Source organism: Corvus brachyrhynchos, unplaced genomic scaffold (assembly GCF_000691975.1).
Source record: "Corvus brachyrhynchos isolate BGI_N302 unplaced genomic scaffold, ASM69197v1 scaffold80, whole genome shotgun sequence".
Lineage (NCBI taxonomy): Eukaryota > Metazoa > Chordata > Aves > Passeriformes > Corvidae > Corvus > Corvus brachyrhynchos.
Genome location: NW_008236769.1, coordinates 4,788,904 through 4,809,786, shown reverse-complemented (window position 1 = coordinate 4,809,786; position 20,883 = coordinate 4,788,904). Strand labels below are relative to the sequence as shown.

At 37.2% G+C, this 20,883-nt stretch overlaps 1 protein-coding gene across 3 annotated transcripts in view; it reads right to left on the bottom strand.

Annotated features, from left to right (window-relative positions):
- The window catches only part of TAPT1 (transmembrane anterior posterior transformation 1), a 46,364-nt gene that overhangs the window by 13,129 nt on the left and 12,352 nt on the right, over positions 1 to 20,883 (bottom strand). For all 3 annotated transcript variants that reach the window (XM_017727581.1, XM_017727579.1, XM_017727580.1), the window contains exons 4-8: positions 14,993 to 15,155; positions 11,075 to 11,210; positions 10,173 to 10,270; positions 9,935 to 10,004; positions 775 to 855 (exon numbers count right to left, since the gene is read on the bottom strand). In XM_017727581.1, the coding sequence (XP_017583070.1) occupies positions 775 to 855; positions 9,935 to 10,004; positions 10,173 to 10,270; positions 11,075 to 11,210; positions 14,993 to 15,155 (548 nt within the window). The remainder of the gene's footprint in view (positions 1 to 774; positions 856 to 9,934; positions 10,005 to 10,172; positions 10,271 to 11,074; positions 11,211 to 14,992; positions 15,156 to 20,883) is intronic.

Below are 20,883 nucleotides of genomic sequence, written 5' to 3'. Positions count from 1 at the left end.
TGTAAGTTTACATCATCACTGAGCATATGAGTGTGTTAGTTTTTCCATTGCTGTCCTAAAAATTTATCAGTTCTGTACAATCAGACCACAGTTGGGATCAGGTTCTTAACTCTTCACTTTGTAAACCTTTACCTCTGGTAGGAAGACAACTGTTGCAAGTACTGCATACTATGTGTTCAGGATGTGTAAGACATAGACAAAGCATCTGCAGTTTTAGATGCTTAAGGTAAAATTTAGGCAGAGTGGTAAGATTCAGGCAAAATACATCACACAGATCAGGGGTCAAAATTATTAAAACAATGTTTTAATAAAATTGGTATTTTACATAGTATTTATTAAACATGTCATTAAAATCTTACGTATAATCAATATTAGATTAAGAATTGTATTTTTAACATAATCTTTATCACATTTCAATCTCGCTAGCCTCCCAAAATAATATTTTCTCCCAAAATAATATAATTTCTATAATATATCCTTCATTCACAGTGTACTTCAAGGAAAGGAAAGGGCTGGGAAGAACACTGATTGAAATTCCAGACACTGCTTGAAATATAACTATACATGTTTATAGCATAACAATATGTATTTCTAGCAGAAAGGACACAGTCATTCTTAAAAGAATACCAGAAATAGAAAACTGAGAATCTAAGGTATTTGACAAAATTAAGATTTTTTAATTAAATGTCTTGATTACCCTTATCTTTCAGATTGAGGGAAGAAGCAAGAGATACAGCTCTTAATAGCACAGGAACTTTCTTTTAGTTTACTGACCTGGATTCCATGAGAACTGTTCCATATTTCTCAGACATACAATTAGTAGCAGCACGTAATTGGTGAACCTCTCCTTTATATCTGGATTAAAAAAACCAGAACCTGTCAGCTCCAAAGAAACATTTATTTGCATACACAATTCTTGGATTAGGTAACATTTTCCACAAACTATTTAACTGGATTTAAGGGGTGGGGGAAATGCTGAGAACCCACCATGGACTGGATTTCTGCAGCAGGTTGTGACCTGGGTCTGACCGATGCTGCCTCAGCTTGGGGTTCCCAGCAGCAGAAGGGACTTAAGTTGTGACTTACTATCACCTCTTCTAATACATTAATAAAATAATCATCCTTCTTGATAAAGTCTGTGCATTCCTTCTGTGAGTCACAAAGAACCAGCCCCTCCTGTTACTAAAATGTTGAGTATATACCTATCTGTCCTTTCAAGCTATTAGCAAGGTAAATTTCATTTTCTACAGATCATGGATATCCAAATTGCTGTATACTGGGTTCAGTAGAAGGAAGAAAAAATGTTTGAAGACAACTGTTACACCTTAGCTAGAAGGTTCCTACCAGTCATTCACACTGCCTCCTTAAAAGGGAACAGCAGGATGTGTCAGCACAGTTATCAAAACTGTAAGCACTGTAACACAAAAGCAGTCTGATCAGGGACAAAGTCCTATGACTTGCCTCCCAGACAAGGCAGTCTTTTTTTCTACTTTGGTGTCCTGTCTCCAGGAATGATACATACAGCTTACTTCAGGAAGCATCACATTTTTTAGCTTATTAAAAAAAACCTTCCTGAAACTGTATTATTGAAAAACAGGGTAAAGCCTAAAAGATAATGTCATCACAATTTAGGAAGTCCAAAGAAGTCTTTTTAGAAGATAGGGCTATTAAGAAAATCTGTGTAGACACCATTTTTGCTTGTTACACCTGTCAGTAACCACAAAAATAATTTCTTTGTGGGCCCTCCAAATCCAAAGGGTTCATTTTCTTAAACAGCTCCAATATTGTGTGGGATTCTACCTACTGGTTTTGGGAAACAAGAAATAGAAATGTTCAGAAGTACACACAAGGATTAAGCTGGCTAAAATAATATTTGACTTTGTGTCAATAGTTTCCATCATCTCTGACTGACTACAGGCCAACAAGGCTTGTGACTGCAGTTACTACAGTACAATATCTGTCATTTTAGAAGAGCAGTTTGGAAATGCTGGCAAGTCTGAAAAAATGGAGCAAAAAGAAAAGAAGAAATCCTCCAGGAGAAGGAAAGAAAAACAGGATTCAAGAAGAATGAGATTTCATGCACAATATAAAAAGGCACATCTTGGGCTACATAAATTCATCTGTCAGTATGAGCTGGGGATGGCACAGAGGAAGCACAAGCTTTCAAAACAGAACGAATGGCATATATATTGGGGGGGGGGGGAGAAAAAGGAAATCTTTTAGTACAATAAATTTAAAGCAGAAAAAAGGACATAAGTAAAACCTAACCATAATTTCTTGATTTCCTGCTAATAACACTCCAACAAGTGAAGTACATCCTTCTATGCTTCTGAATTCACAAAATACTGCTCAAATGACCAGAACACAGTATTGTCTGAAAATACAAGATATCACTTGATGCTGTCAGAAATGAATGAAAATGCAGTAAAGCACTCAATGATTTATATTCTTTATCATGCCCATTAGAGACTTGGAAATAATCACTGAGTTTTTAGACTTTTGCCTAGAATCTCAAAATGGTTTTATCTTCTATTTCCCACATCACATACTTCCACACTGCTATGATACATCATTGGTCAGCAATGCAGAAGAAACACAGATCTCATCTTCAGTTCTTCAGGCCCCAGGGAGGCCTGTACAGATAGATATTTTCAAGTGGGAAGTAAGGACCTTAATTCAGGCCTAACATTAAAGCATGTCTCAAGCTAATCCTCCAAACGTTTATTACCTGCTTGGTGTATGTTAGCTCACCAGTCGACAGGATTAAATTGGGAAGGCACATTTTGGGCTTTAAATTTCCTCTTACAATGCTGTAATAATACCAATTTTTTCTTCCACTAATTTCTGAGACTGGGTGACAGGCTGAAACCTGTTTTTCCTCTCTGCTTATTTTCCCTGTTCTCAGTGGCCTCCCTTCTAATCTGTTATCTCTGCTGCCACAGCTGTTCAAGGCTGTTAGGAGTGAGAGGAGTAACTGTGGCTGCTCCTCTTCATCCTCATCCCTCCCATCAACTGTCAGAGATGCAAGCAAGGGAGACAGGGTACTTTACAGGAGCTTCAACAGGAAACTCAAACAATGCAAAAATTCATTTCATTTCTCACCCTCATGGACAAGGACAAAAAAGGCTTCAGGATATCCAAAACAACCACTGGTAATCAGTCCTAAATACGAATTAAAATTTCAGAATACAAAATATGTACCTATTATGTTTCATCATTTATTACAAACTTATCTGATGTTGTATATGTACATTTGTTTTTTTTAAACCGGTGAGGGGAGTTTCCTGTACCATGCCACTTCTTAGATGATGTGGTGAGCTACAGAACAAGCAAAGCTACATCCCTGGATTCACAGTTGCTCATGCTCTTAAAAACAACAAAGGCAAAGTATATCACTGTATTTGGGAATTTGGCAGAACAGTTTTGACAAACCACCAGTGTCAGTGTTCAGTTGCAGAGAGCACAGGTACTAGCAGGAGGAAATCATTCTAATCTGCTTCAGCATAACGAAGAGTAAAGTGGAAAGAAAGTGATCTCTTTTCTTTCTCCATTGTGACAATCCTTAATAACACTGATATAAGCCATTTCAACTCAGCTTTATGTGTATTCCACCAAGTACAGATGATAAGCACATCACTGTTTTTCTGTTAGGATACAATAATGCTTCAATAACCCTTGCCATTATAAGACAGGTTTAAATGAGAGCCAAAATGACAGACCAATGACATTTTAAATGGTCTTCAGCTACCTCCACAAGCATGTGATTAAGAAGCTTACTTTCTCAGTGTTTATGATCTTAAGTGTTAAAAACCTGACGTATAGCACTAATTCAGATATATTTATTCCCTTGACCAGTCTCTTGTCAGCACATACCATGCATAGTGCTGATGACATATTGTGCATGAAGTCTGGATAGACATCAGTGACAGGTGCTACCCCTCAGGGGGTCTATACTGGGACCAGTGTTATTTGATATCGTCATTAATGACATAGATGAAGGAATTGAGTGCACCCTCAGCAAATTTGCAGATGACTGAGTGCTGAGGCTGCCACACCAGAAGGGTGACATGTCATCCAGAAGGACCTGGACAAGCTCAAGAAGCAGACCCATGGGAAGCTCAAGAGGTGTAATAAGACCAAGTACAAGGTGCTTCACCTGCGTTGGGGCAACCCCAGGTATCCACACAGGCTGGGGATGAACAGATCAAAAGCAGCCCTGTTGAGAAGGACTTGGGGATTCAGCGCGATGAGAGACGGGGCAAGAGCCGGCAACGTGCGCTCACAGCCCAGAAAGCCAAAGGTGTCCTGGGCTGCATCCAGCGCACTGCGGGCACCAGGGCGAGGGAGCGCATTCTGCCGCTCTGCTCCACTCCGCTGGGACCCCACCCGCAGTGCTGCATCCAGCTCTGGGCCCCCAGCACAGGAGGGACAGGGGCCTGCTGGGGTGAGCCCAGAGGAGGCCACCAAGATGATCAGAAGGATGGAACACCTTTCCGATAAGAAAAGGCTGAGAGAATTGGGATGACCTAATCGTCAGCTTCCAGTACCCGAAGGGAGCCTACAGAAAAGACGGAAAGGGGCTTTTTACAAGGACATGTAGTAACAGGATAAGGGGGACAAGCTTCGAACAGGACAGGACAAGCTTCAAACTGAAAGAGAGTAGGTTTAGATTAGATATTAGGAAAAAATTCTTTACTGTGAGGGAGGTTGCCCAGAAAAGCTGTGGATGCCCCATCCCTGGAAGTGTTCAAGGCCGGGCTGGATAGAGCTCTGAGCAACCTGGTCTAGCGAAAGGTCACTTCTGGCCACGGCAGAAGTGTTGGAACTGTAGATGAATTTTCAGGTCCCTTCCAACCCAGGCCATCCTGTGACTGAAACACTGCATTCTCATGCCATGCTGAAGCTGCACTCGAACCAGGGCTGGCCCTGAAGCCTGCCACACATCGTAGTACATACTGCCCATACACAGTTCAACTATTTTGAAAGATGACACTGTATTTGCTTGTGCTTCTATGCATCCTCTAGTGGTGCAAGTAACTAGATGTGATTAAATCTTTTCAACTGCCTTTAAGTATGTATTTCAGTATTTTGAGAAGGGGAAAGGAAGAATCAGACATTCCAAGACCTAGTACATTAGACCTTAGTGGTCACAAGTCAAAAAAAACCCACAATACACCCTTTTCCATTAAGGTAAGTCACATGTGCCTATAAGGGTTGCCATATGAATAGAAGTGGTAAACATTTATTTCAAAGACATGTGATGCACATATTGCCATAAATGCAATAAAGGGAAAAAACCCAAGATATACCTTTTTTCCTCTAAGTTGTATAAAATAAAGCCCAAAAAAGGATTGCACATAGCCAAATCAGATTTTAAATACTTTTGCTCCACTTGCATGAACTCTGCCATTCCAATTTTAATAGAATTCTATCCCCATATTAATAACACATTCTGCCCTTCCATAAATCCTCCTGAAAAATAGCAACACATACCCAGCGATTAATTTCCAGTGTGTCAGAGGGTATCATTGCTTTTAGAAAGCATGTAAAAGACATGAAACAAATGTTACTGGAAATAAAGATTCCTGGCACAGCACTGCATCTAGTATGGACTAATGTAATTAATTAGCCAATATCTCAAACTACCAACTACTGAACCCTGAAGATCTTGGGTACTTTTGCAGTGGTAACTAAAAGAGGCAGTGAGATCACAGGGAACAGATCCAGAGGTGGGGTAAATAGTCTTTTAGTGCTAGCTATTTCCTTCCAGATTCCCTTCCAGATTATGTAGAAATCCTGAATCAGGAAAGAAAAAAAAAAAATTTATCATGTTAATCCCACTGTTTATACATTTAGATCAAAAGCTAATTATAAATCATAGCATGTAAGAAGTGAAACAAGATCTTTTAGTTTACATCTCACCAACTCCTAAACAGCTGTAGTGCCAACTACCTCTTAACAACTGACCAGAGCACAAGAAAGGATCAAAGACTGAACAAGGAATTACCAAGGATTCACCAATTTTAAACACCGTCCTGCCCCTAAATCCCTCATCCTTAAAATGATTAGAATAATGGTATTAAAAAAACCTAAAGTCACATGAGAAAGCAGTTTGAATTTCAAAGACCAAAGGTAAAAATAAAGTCTATTCAATATTGTCATCAAAGAGACTGATAAATTTGGAACCAAGAAGAAAGAACAGAGAAGCAAAAAAGTACGTATCTATAAAGAAGAAAACTGAAGTTTGTCAAAGTTCAGAATAAGTACGTTAAATTTTTGAGACAAGAGATCTAAAAAACAAGGAAGAGTCACGCCTAACATCCAACTGAAGGAAATAACCTAATGCACTACATCTAATGTACTTCTCTGTATGAGGTAAAATTGAATTTCGTGAAAAAACTTAATTTAGACCACAGCTTGAAATTAAAATAAGACATTTAAAAGCATAAAGGAAGGCAGCATGCTGGGCTTTCAGCAGTGATGGAAGAGCTTCTCTTCATAATTTGGTCCCCTTGTTCTCTAATCCTGACCCTAAAAAATTAGTTTACAGATAACTATTTCAAAAAGAGAATATACTATTTAAATTTAGGGAAATATTTCTTCCTGAAACAACAAATAAAAGGTTTTCTTGCCTTCTGTAGAGAAGTGTTTCCAAATGGCCACAGTGTTTGGATTGCCTGGGTGTACATAAATTTCCTTGTAAAAGTCAGGGTGACAATGCAAAAGTAGTTTTGCTGCAGCTGAAAAATCAAAGCTGCGGGAGCAGCAAGGCTGAAATCACAGACTCTGTAGCTGCAGTCTCAAGCAGCTATACAAGCCCCAAGGTCTTTGCTGACCTGCCCCTAAAAGATAACAGGTTTAGTTTTATTAGGTAGCAATTAACCAATGTATATGTCATGTCCTATTCAATTAATTTTTATGTAGATGATTCACAGTTATTTTAGTCTTGAAGGTTTACTGAATTGGCTGTTGAAGCAGAATTTTAAACAGTCATACCAAGGTGAGAAAGATCACTGACTCCATCGACACTAAGTCCAGAAATGTAAACACTGGGAAAAATAGTACAGCCACACATCAGCTTGCTATCCACCGACTGGGGCTGAGCACGATGCCAAGTGAAAATGATTTCACAATTTCCAGATCTAAACTGGTAGTTCGGTGGCTCTTCCTATCCTGATGTCTTCCTACATAAAAGCTTGAGCCAGGCAGGGCTCAGCAAGGTATTCCAACGTGTGATACAGGACGTGTCTTAGAAAGTACTGGACAGTTCATTTCTGTTTTCACACACAACTTGCTTTTGAATTCTAGTTGTAGTAACTTCCCTTGAACACAGTATCTACTCTTGTGGTCATTGCTTATCTTTTCTCCTACATCATATTTTTCTTTTGATTAACTTGTTAAATGAGAAGGGAGTTTCACCTGCTCATGGGAAATTCCTCAGATGCCCCTGTGAGATTCATATTGTTCCCCTCAAGAATAACTATATTTAGCTACTGTGTATTAATCAGTACCTTTACATTGAATTGAAAACACATTTGACAACAGTAATATTTTGAGCTGAGTCCCAGAAAACGTGGGGCATGGAATCCATTCACTGTGTCCAAGCTTAATCAGCTACTGCTGCCATCACTGCCCTACAGCCAACTGCAGACCTCAGAAAACTACTAGAAGAAGCAGAGAAAGGTGGGAAATATATGGGAGTGCTTAGATTTAGTGTTTCCTTTCAGAAGTTTAGTTCAGTCCAGGCATGCAGTTTAACCACACTGTGTTCTAGGACACACAAGACACTCCAAAGGGTAACTGGAAGCTCAGCTGACAGGACCACAACCTCAGTTCCAGGGTAGGATAAAGTACTGGTATAGCATGCCAACACAAGATGCACCATCATTTCAGCTGCATCAAATGAAACATTTAAAGGATACCAAAGTGATCAGAATACATGAATTGAAACAATATTGTTCTATCCTTACTGAAGCTGTGATGCAGTAAACCTGTTCAAGTTCAAAAGAGGTGAAAATTTCTACTAAAAACCTGCCTGTTATTTATCTCTGTGAAGAAAAACACTGCTATTTATAACCATACTGAAAAGTGTTTCAGGAAAAGTTATCTGCTTGAAAGGAATAAATTAGCTTGTTTTGTGCACTCTTCTATGTATGTACTCACTGCTTCCATCCCCACACTGTCTAATGAATGGCAATACTTCTATCAACTGATAAAGGGCGACCTGATACTGCTATTATGGGCCTTCAATACTAATGTCCAGCAATAAAATATTGATATCCTTTTCTTTTTATGGAGGAAAATTACTAACAATTTCTAATATCAGTCCCTTCTTTATTTCAACATAAAAGAGGCCTCACCTTTAGGTAGGAGAGCTAGATCCATAGCTGTAACTATTTCCTGCATTAATAAGAAACCTTATCTAGGTTTTCTGTCAATACTTAAGTAAATTTCACTTTTAGCATTCTCACTGTAAAGTTAAATACCTCTGATTTAAAAAATGTAAGTAATTAAATCTTGGAACCAAAAATAATACTATTATCACAGAATAAACAGATTATCAACACAGCCAGGAAGATCTTTTTGGTGGGGTTTAACAGCATCTATGAGGTAGCTTAAAATTTCTGTTCTATAATTTCTGTGATATATTTAAGGTTTTATGTAAATAGCCTTTCATCCAAAGAACTACAAAACATTTGCAATGTAATATTGCAGTTTGCAGATGAATTAAGACAAAAGTCACATCAATATTCAGAACTCAACACCTGATGTAAGCCTGTTGAAAATTTAACTCATGATACAAAAATATGAATCACCTGTTTTTAAGTAAGTAGCTATTTTTTTTTAACCTATTGCACATTTGAGTTATCTGGTTTAAAATCTGTAAGCTGGAATGAAAAAAAAATATTCTATTTTCTTTGCTCATATCTATAAATGAAAGTGGGGAAATTCAAATCAGATATATTGAAGAAATTCTTCAATGTGAGGGTGGTGAGGCACTGGAACAGGCTGCCCAGAGAAGCTGTGGATGCCTCATCCCTGGAATGCTCAAGGCCAGGGTGGATGGGAGCCTGAGCAACCTGGTCTAGCAGAAGGCGTCCCTGCCCATGGCAGGGGGGGGGTTGGAACGAGATGATCTTTGAGGTCGCTTCCAGCTCAGGCCATTCTAAGATTCTACAAAACTACTACAAGCAAAGAAGCTCTAGCACAACATTAAAGTGCAATCGCTCCTACTGGCTTTGAAATCATAAATTCAATAAATATTTCAAATGGCTGATACCAGTATGACAAAGAATCTCCATCAAAGGGTACCTGAACAGCTTTTCCTCATGAGACACACTGAGTACGAGTTCCCAGTGCCAGAAGCATGTTTCCTAAGTACCCTCTACTATTACCTTGAGAGCATATTAAAAAATTAGACTAATCTCTGGTATTTCCATCACATGCCAGCTACTTTGTTACATTGGTTTTTGTTTGGTTGGGGTTTTATTTGATTGGAATTTTTTTTTTGCTTGTTTGTTTAGGGTTAGGTGAGAGGTATTTCAAGATCCACCCTCACAGCCACGCAACAACATGCATTCTGAGATCACTGTCAATATAGCACACTATGAAGTTAACTTTTTGAAAACAGAAGACTTGATCACTTGGAAGCATGGGTACTTCAGCACAAAGCCACTAGGCTGTTTTAGCACCTCAAATAAAAACTTGCCATAAAAGGAGCAACAGTGTTCCTTGAAGTGGATCTCTGTTTCATCCCACTGAACCAAAGAGTAAAAGGGGTGATGAGGAATTCAAGTCAGAACACTCAAATTCATCAAGGTAAAGTAATTATAGTAAGAATAATATTAAACACATTGAATACATTAAATACATTAATGAATTAAATAAACAGCTTTTCTTTACATTTTCTCCTGATCAGCACTGCTATACATACCACTATTTGACATTTGAAAAAGATTGTTCTTCTCAAACTTCTTGAAAACACTTCCTTTTATTTCGACAAACTGCAATTTTTAGAAACAGTTAATTAGTTTTTACTGATAAAAAACTGATATAAACAAATAATGTTATCAAAAATATGTTAAAATATTAATATTTAAGACATTTGATACACAAAGACAAGGGATTCTGAAACAAATTAGGGTAGCTATATAATAAAGCTACACACTTACATTATTGGACATCATGATGGTAAGCAGTGATTTATTGTGGGAGTTGAAGGCCACATTAAGGGTTGTTGCTTGAACCATTATAAGAATAGCATGCAGGACTGCATAGCAGGGTTAAGGAAGCATATTTGAAATAATTTTTCTGCACAACAGTACTGAAGAGCATTGAACCTCAAATTTCCTATTTTGCTTTCAAAGTTTAACAGGAAAGTTTCCATATCCCTGTAAACCAGACTTACAGCAAGACAATGCTTACATGTATGTAATATACCCACAGTGTTTTGTAGCATGTAATAATAATGATGCTAATTTTTCTTGTTCTAAAAGAACCCAATGACATAAGTCATGAGAAACATCAATACAACCTGAAGAAAAAAATCTGAGGTAAAGATACAGAATTAGCCTAAAGATTTCAGAGAAAATAGGGAAAAATTGTAAGAATTCCAAATTCATCACCAAAACTATTGGACTATGGTATCTCTTTAGATTCATCAATTCATTGTAAGGTTACTTCATACTAAGAACATTTGCATCCCGCATATGTATGAGTTTATCCCTTCAAGAAAATATGTTCAAGCTAGATGCATTTAACATTCCACTAAATAACAAAATCCCACTATCTTCAGGGCCCTGTGGCCCAAAATACTCAAATACAAATCAGAAACAAAAAATTTTCCATGAACTACCCAATTATGGTTTGTCATTTTACTATAGGTACACCATTCACCATTCTGAAGGGATTTTTTTTAAAGCAGGTGGTACTGGCAGTCTTACTTTTCAAGTAAAGGAACACTGATTTAGGAATACTATCAATTTTTCAAATGTATTAAAGTAAAATAATGCAGAGCAATTACTCAGTAATTTAGCTTAGGAAAATTTTGTGATTTATCAAAGAAAAAGGATACAGACATATAGCACTGCCATGAAGAAGTGAGGAATCACACCTATGTGAGCTCTTTTTCTTTCCTTAGGTTCTGTAGCTGTCCAATAAAGAGCATCCAAAATATCTTGTCCAAATGAAGAAATCAGACGATCAGCCACCTAAACAAGAACAACTTTACTGCCTTTTACTGCCTACCTTTCTCTCCAACACTTGAGTATGCGCAGTTCAAGAACAATTCAATCTAGAAGTACAGCTCAATCTAAAAAAAGTTTCACATATCTATCACTTTTGATTTCTTACTTATTCCATTTTCACTCTGGATTTCACAGCAACCCTGTTCCTTTTGTATATTCATCAGTTTACTTTCCCTTTCAAACTTACTATTCCCTTTGCAACAGTATTTGTAATAAATAATCATAATATTGTTATCTTAGATGCTTTCTTGAAAGACATTCAAGTACAGTTCAAACCTCAGCCTTTGATAAAGCAGTATGTATCTTGTGTTAAACTACCTTAAATGTTTTTCCCCATCCCTCTGGGCTTAATAGGAAAACACCCCCAACAATGAAAAGTGAATTCCAGATGACAGGTAACATTTGCTTACAGGTACAAAAAAGACTGAATTAGACTTGGCTCGACTGCTTTCTATATACTGAAGTATATACTTAATGTAAATGTCCGCATAAAGCAGAACTCAAAACTAAAAGTACTATAACACAAAAACAAGCGATTAAGAGGGACTTGAAAGTCTGCCAAAAAGGGAAAATACGCTGAAAAAACAGACACCTGAAGCGTAATCCAAAGAATATAGGCACAAATAGAAAAAAGACCCTCTGGCAGTAATTCTAAATATAGAAAACATATGGACAGCATTTTGAACTTGTAATTTAATACCACAGCAAGAAAGGTCACAGGGAGCTCCACCAGTTCCCAACATTTCATCAGCAGCAAACATATAAAACTAAAAATCATTACATGGAAGAACGTTTTTTCTGCCTATACACTGCATTTCAGTCATTTTAAAACCAAGCTGCACAGGCCAACAAAACCAGAACTTCAAAAATTAAACTTGGTATATGTCTGGCTTAAAAAAAGAGCTATCTCTCACTGCTCACTAATTCAACCAAATGGAAACAGTTATAGATGAAAAACTGATTATCTCTACTTAAGAAAGGCAAGTAGTATTTTCTCTTAGTGTCTTTCTGTAAAACAACAATTTTGGAAATGTTAAGTCAACGTAGCAGCAATGCAGAACCAGGTGCACAATGTACCTGCAAATATTGATCCTACTAAATAGAAAGTAAGTTCCTGGGACAACACAAATAAACCTAGACTTAGAATCATTTCCTGACTTTTTAAATTAAGTGTTCTCAAGGTAAAGATACTGAAGTGAGAGAAGTCATATTTATTCAAGACACTACTACTGAATGAAGTTTCCTAAAATATTAAAATTGAATTAAAACGAAATTTTACAGGATGCCTCAAGTAAATATACAGTGTGCTACACTCTAGGAATCACCTATGAAATAAAATGAACAAAACCATGAGCTGATGAATTATCATAAATCTGAATCCCAACCCCATCAGTTTGAGAGATATTTACAGTGGCACTGTTTTCGGCTTTTAGATTTTGTAAATTGAGACTGTCTGCATTATTTGCTTCCTGCTCATTGTGATGACCCATTGAGTAATTATAGCTGGTGTAGTAACATCAGCTACAGAATGCTTAAGAGTTTGGTAAGTTTTTGTTCACAATATTGTGAGGGTTTTAATAGATAAAATAGTGGCTTTGCTTTCCTTTCTATTTAAGCAGTCCTTGGTTCTTTGCTGAAAGGATAGAAAATATTAAAACCCACCACACAATATTGTTGCTTGCTTTTCCAAATATGACTTACCTAAACCCTACATGCCGGCTCCAGGCTCCAGCAGAATTCCATGGTGAGTGCTGTCACCAGCATAACGCACACTGGGGCTTCACAAGGAGCAGGAGCCGGTGGGTCTGAATCTAAAAAAGAAAAGTGTCATTTAAGCCAAATGTGCTGAATGCTCCCCTTAGCCTGTCAGTTGGGAGCATTCAGCACATAATTTGAAGATTTTGCATTCCTCATATCTCTCCAGGACACTACTCCCTGGACTTGCCGACAGCCGAAAACATTAGGACATTGTAAACATCTCTGCTGCTCAGTGATTTAATTAAACTAAAAAGATCTTCCTTATTTTGAAAACTTGTGAAAAAATGTAAAGTGCATTGCTTAAAAAAAAGCATATTAACAGTTCCTTAAAAAGCACTGCTTGCATCACTAGCAAAGACTTTTAATAAAAATCACCAGAGTAGTCTAAGCAAGCCAATAGTCAAACTGTTGAAAGCTGACTATCAACCAAGTCTTCAGCGGGATCCCACGAACATTTTCTGATAATATTGCTGCAACCCGTCACGGTAAAAAAAGCCCCTTAAAAACATGCACTCTGCTTGGCATGTTGGGTTTCATGAGACACCATGGAAGTTAAATACTGTTTCCAAATTCAAAGACTAATATCATTTTTCTAATAACCATGAGTAGTAACAGACTTCCCCCTTTCCTAAAAGGAACAAACTCATGCAGCACTTTCTTTAGTCAAAACACACGATTTTTGTTCTGCCAAATACAGCAAAGTAATTCAATTCCTCATTCCAGAATGGCACATGGCTTCCACTTCATAGGAAACACTGCAGTATTGCTTCAAATTATGTAGTAAGCACATAAAGCTGAGAAAGTACAAGCATGATTTGAAGTAGTCTTGAAATAGAGAGAAATTACTATTTTGAGCACATGGATTTATTTAGTAAGTGATAATCTCTCATCAATTATGAAACTATATATGGATATTTCCCCACACAACTAAAATCCAGATAGTAACTCAGTGCCAATTTATATTTGTACATGTTTTCCAGCAAATGTAAAATCAAAGACAACAAAAAACCTATGAATAAACAACTGAGGTGGCTTGTAAGATATTTATTTCACTTAGTATAACAAAGTGTGTTCCTTATGCAATATTTTCACATTTTATGAGGAAAGAACAAATGCCTTCTGACAAAATATTCATATTTTGCAGAGTGTAACCCTGTTTCAGCAGTCTTCAAACAAACGTACAACAGATGTTCAAACAAAGATTAATATGTCATTCAGAAATCCCGGAATCCTAGTAGAGTAACTTTTGTGTACAAAGCTCCGATTGAGTCCTTTTAAGAGGTTGTATTCCTACTATGTCCTATATTTACAGGATGGAGGTAAGATTGCAGCTATGTAAACATTTACTTTGTGAACCATTGATCATAGAAGTACAATAAAAATCTTATACTTTACATTAACAGCAAAACAGAAACTGGGTTTTTTTTGCCAGAATTTCTCGTATCTCCCAAAACAGAATTTCCTTCTCTTGTGTCACTACATTCATTCACCCTATTGCTTACATACTCAGGTTTTCGTCTGCTAGCCAGGACTGAGGTTAAGCAGTAATAGGTGTCCTTGCATACAATGAAAGCTGTATTTCCATAATGATGAATTAAAACCCAAATTCCATGTTTTCTATTATCCTCCTTCTTTGCTCTCTCTTGGGATCTTATAATTATTTCAAATCAACAGTTTCTACTTTTCTTGGCAAGTTCAAAATCTCATTCACTCCCTGACATTTCATAAGACACTTCTTCTGTTTCCATTTCTCAAGTTTCTTGCTATGAAATTACTAAGCTCCATAAATCAGGCATTATGAAGCAGTATCTAAAAACTTATTGTTCACAAACCTGACTGTTTCATGGCATCTAGGCTTATTATCATAGGTGTGTGCAGATTTGTGAGAATACCACCTGTGCCACATGCTAAGTACAACTACTGTAATACAAAATATTTTAGATAGTCTGAAAAAAGCATGCTTCATATTCTGATGCCAACATTCTTACCTCAAGCATGTTATAGATGATGTAGAGCTTTATGACAGACTGTCCCCTTATCAGATGATACATCATAGAGTAGTCAACATAGTGCATCATGAAGTAGCAGATGACCAGTATAACTCCTTTGAGAATGTCACATACCTGAGCAGGTTGTAGCAAACGTCTGTCACTGAAATACAAAGGGCAAAAAGCTCCACTAAATGTCATATACCCACAAAATACAGATGTTACTAAGTCGATATGAATTCACAGAAGCTGTTCATCATGGATATATTTTAATGTCATTTATTATGCCCCTTCCCCTGCCCTTCACTCCAACACCATGACCATGATACACATTTATAGATCACACTCATGAACAGGATCACAGTCTCTTACTCACCACATCCCTGTAATTAAAACACTGTATTTGTTAAGAGCTCCCACTTATTAATAACCTTCTGCATGCGTGCCCTTTGGTTTCTAATTGACCTTCCCTCTTCCAGCCAATTCTATGATTTTGACTTCCTCAGGTACAGAAATTGTATTCACTATGATCACAAAGAAATGAAGCCGTCATCTTCAATTTCAGTATAATGAACCAGATGCTGAGGAACAGGTAGTAAATTCTGCATCTTCATTTAGCTCTAAGCTCTGCAGCAGTAAACGCAAACAATTTGACATCAGAGCTTGAGGCTGATTGTGAACCAAATGCAGAACTTTTCTATCTATAGACCCATGAGTAACCCAGGAGACTAAAGGAATCATTACATAATTTCTTCCTATAAAGTAAAACTACAGGAAGAAAATAGCTTTATCTCAATTCCCACAACAGTAGCCATAAGCACAATAAAATTGCAAGGCAGTATTCACTTGTCTATTTATTTAGTTTAGTATTAATAGGATGCAAAGCAGTTAAAAAGCCTTTGAATTACATCAAAAGGTTGAGAATCAAACACAAAAAGAAGGAGGAATAATTTCTATTACATATACTATTTTTTAAATACATTGAAATGCTTTTACAGAAATTAATGTTTCAAAGAAGTTGGAAGCAATTAGCAGAACTTAAGATACTAATTTTCAATTTCTGTATTCTTAAATCAGTAGGCCATCCAGTGGTTAGGCAATATTCCCATGAACTGATAACACATTTAGAAAAAATTAAGAGTTATCTTGTAAAAAAAAAATCCAAACAGTTACTTATGACCTCTGGAGTCATTCTACAGACCTGCAGAGAAGTCAAAAATCCCTGCTACCTCACTCATTCTATTTAAGCCACAGCTGGAGTGCTGTACTTTGGGTTTCTTTGTTGTTTTCCATTTGAAAGAAAAACGCCCTGAAAACGGCATTCATGCATTATATCACTCCTGGAACCACACAGTGACATTCCAGGCAAATAGGTCGTGCTCTTGCTGGGAGTATGAGCAAGAAAGTTTCCAGAACTCCCCGATTTACAGTATTCCGCTTTCTACAGAGAGCAACTGCTACTTTTATTATATACTTTTTACTTCATTAACTGCATTAAAATGAATTACATTCTGAATAAAAGAATTCAACCTAGTCCAGCATACCAGAACTGCTTACAGTGGTTTCCTCTCCCCTAAGAGATATTTTCTTGCTTTCAGAAGTCATCCAGTAACAAACAATATCCACATCACATCTTATTTCAGCCTAAGTCCTCGAAAAAATGCCTCAGTGAATTTGCTTCCTTTCTTCAGCCCACAAACTGAGTTTTAACTGCAAACACCAATAAAAAATTAAACTGAACACGCACCTTTTGCCCACTGCTTAAGAAGCCTATGACTGTCTTTGCATGACACAGAAAAAAATGCACCCTCCCCAACCTGCAAAATCACACTTTGAAAGCTTACTGCCTTATTTAACTACATCTGACTTAAATGATTATACTTATTAAAATATAATAGTATATATTGAAATGTTCACAGGACTTAAACAAGCCCATGATTATGATTACTGCTCATATGCTGAGTAACAGCATATTCTTTTTTCTCCAGTGTGCTTCCATTTTGGAATATATTCAGTCATTTCTGTACAAGTCTCCCAGCCAACATTCAAACTCTGACATACAGACAGGGATACAGTGGTAAAGGACGTGCTATTATTCCACAATAGTAATGCCAGGCCTTAGCACGTGAAAAAGAGAATCAGAATTCATTACTCAGAAAATTAGCATCTTCATTCTTCCAGCCAACAACTACTTTACGATTAGAGAAGTAGTGAGTACCTGGCAGACAAAACCTGATGAACAAAACAGACACCTGCTTCAAAAGTTTGTCTTTTAAAAGTTTGGTAAGGTACCAATTTTAACGACAGAATGGTCTCTTACTGATATGCACTAGTGAGTAGAATCTGTTTATGAAGCTTCTGAAGCAGTCAAGAAAGATTCTCACAGGAAAATGCTTTGATGTCCACAAATCAATACAGACTGAAAATATCACGTCAAAGGTTTTCTGGCTTACAAGTAACATCAAAGATGCTCAACCACCAGTACAGTCACAAGTTGCAGATGTTCTGAGCTGTTAACTCTATCACTCTTCTGCTTGTGCTGATTTTCGTCCATATGACTACACTCAAGTAGAACCAACTCAGGAGAAGCCAACATAAATGCAGACAGCAACCATCACAGGGGAATACAAACTCTGAGAAGAGGCTACATACAATCAGGAGCACAACTGTTCTTCTAAAGGTGGTGTCAACTCTGAAAACTATCTCAGGAGACTAACACTGTGTGAAGTTGCATACAAACTTGCACACAGTATCCTATACACTGGAAAGATTAAAAGATTTTCAGAATGTGCTGCGTACAGAACAAACTTGATTATCACTGTGATTCAATTCAAAAGCTGCCTTAAAGAGTCAGATCAACTGCTCTTGATTGCTGTGCTTTACAGGAATTAAACTTTTACAGAACAGATCCCATTCAAATAATGTTTTTAGAGAATTTTAGAATCATTTAGGTTGGAAAAGACCTTTCAGATAATCGAGTCCACCTGTTAATCTATCACAGCCAAGTCCACTACTAAACCACAGTCTATGCATCTTTTAAATAACTCCAGAGATGGTGATTCCACCACTCCCTGAGCAGCAGCCTGTTCCACTGCTTTACAATCATTTTAGCGAAGAAATTTTTCCTAATATCCCATCTAAACCTCCCCTGGCACAACTTGAAGTCCTCTTGCCCTACTTCTCAAGGTGACTTGGATTTAGCTTCTCAGTAGTCTGTCTGTATGTCTAGGAAAAAAAAACTGCAATAAACAATATTTTTTCTGATATTTTAATTAAAAATACAATATATTAATGTTCTATTCGAAGTTCTACATAACTCCTTATCCACATGAGAAGCAGAAAACAGCAGTAATGCTGTGACAACTGCAGAACAAGAGTTCTGGTTTGGGCTGGGACAGAGTGCCTTGTCTTTTTAGTAGCTGGGTTTTTTTGGATTTAGTATGAGAGTGTGTATAACAGACTGAATGGTTTGGTTGTTGCTAAGAAATGTTTACCCTGAGTCAAGGGTTTTTCAGTGTCTCATGCTCTGCTAGTGAGGAGCTTCACAGAAAGCTGGCACAGAGTGTACCCAGGACAGGATGTCCCAAACTGGCCAAAGGGATATTCCACACCACAGAGCATCACACACAGTATATAAACTGGGGGAGTTACCCAGAACAGGGTCTATCACTATTTAGGGACTGACTGGGTACCAGGCAGTGGCTGATGAGCAACTCTGTCACTTGTTTCTCTTGGGTTCTGTTAGACTCTCTCCTTCTGCTTATCATTACTATTATTATTATTAGCATATTTAATATTATTATTATTAGCATATTTTGTTTCAATTATTAAATTGCTCTTATTTCAGCCCATGAGGTTTACCTTAACTTTCCAATTCTGTTCCCCATGGGTGGGAGATGGAGGGAGTGAGTGGCTGCATGGTACTTAGTTGCTGCCTGAGATTAAACCACAACATCTTAGTCACAAAAATATCCCCACGGTTTCAATTCCTCAGTTTGATGACAGCAGAGCTGCCAGCATCTCAACCCCCTACTCAGTAAAAGGGATTACTGCAAAGATTAACTACAGAAAACTACTTTCCAGAACGTAAGAAGAGTAAGATGATCCCGGCATTTAAAATCTATTCCAGTTTTCTTTCATTGTACACTTAGGAAAGACCCCTTCATATTGACTAAACAAGTAATCTACAGCGTACCACTAACATGTTTCCAATTGAGAGAGATTAACCATGTCTACTGCATAAATCCATAGAAGCATTTTTATTGTAGCAGAATCATCTTCCGCTCTGGTTAATAACATTTACAAAAGGATTTTGAGGTGTGGTTCTGAATATAAAATGGAAAAGGGACAATTATTTCCTACAAAGACAAGGAAATCAAATAAATGGATTAAGTCTAATGCTTTGTCACCTCTTGGCAAATACACAGAACTGACTGCAAAGCCTGCAGTAATGAAAGGATGTAGTCAGGGTTCAGTGAGAGCTGACCATTGCAGTTTTAGTGTATGATCAGGCTCACACTGGTTCAAGCTGTATTTGTCAGAAATCATTCCTATCCCTTGCATTAAGCTGTTTAATACATATAAACACACACAGGCTGATGTGATTTCATGCCTGTCATAGCATCCTAGCATTCTGCATTCATTTTTCTCAATGCATGTTTTCACTTATTGTCTCCAGTAACTACTCAATGCCAACACTAAAAAGTACTGTCAGGACATCTTAAGCACTAACTAATCAGACCTCGTGATTAATATCCCATACAAACTCATACTGCTGTAGTCATGCACATCATGAGTACTACAGAATCTCAAAGAAACAAATAAAAAAGCTCATATTGTCCAAGCTATGACAACTACAAAAAGGTCAAGAAGCAAACAAGGAAAACATAGCTTAGTGCTGGTAATTTCAATACCTCACTTGAAAGTAGGGACCCAAGTTTTAAGAAGTAACATTACTGAGCCGATGTGATAACTCAGAGTGTGATATTGTACAACTTTAGAAACCATTGAACAGAGGTATGAGAAGCTGAAACAGCTTAACTCACTTCCAAACAACTCCCATTTTTACAGCTGTGTATGAAGTATGACACAGAGAGAAAGATTTCACATGAAAATTACATATGGGTCTTTTTTCCTCATGAGTGACAAAATGAGAACAATAATTAAAGAGCACTACAACTACACAACTTTAATCATTCTGGTAGCAAGGTAACAAAACAGTGAGCAGTAGAATCGCTCTGCAGATAGCAGTTAGTCTTCTCCTTCAAAGCTATCCCAGGCATACAGTGATGCTGCACAACTGAGTGAAATATTAACACTTGCCTGGCTTTAATGAACTCTGCTCTTAGAAGATAGTATCATGAGAGCCTTTGTCCAAGATGTAGTTCCTCTAATATCCTACTAGATTCCAGAAATAATGTTACATGGTTTCAAAATTTGGCTGAATATAATTTACATTACAATTTTCACACCTCAAACCAGTAAATAAAAGGATTCAGGGCATCTGGACTGTCCTTTAAATGAACCTTATTACAATACATGATTTATATCTTTTCACCTTATTATTTTCTGCCATTATTTGAGCAACCTGGCTTAGTGGAAGGTATCCCTCCCCATGTCAGGGAACTGGTAATCCTTAAGGTCCCTTCAAACTCAAACCATTCAATGATTCTATGATTATTCCATTACTACTTCAAAGATTTATTGCTTTAAGTCATACTCTTTAAGATGCTCTTTACAGAATTTTAAAAGTGGTTTCATTATGCTAAGTCTCAAGTTCCCACATCAGCTGTACAGCCTAGACTATCAAGGAATCAAATTTTAAAACTTCTTCAAACAGCAAAGTACTTTTAAACTAAAGAGTAAGGCTTATCCATTCTTTCTACTATCCA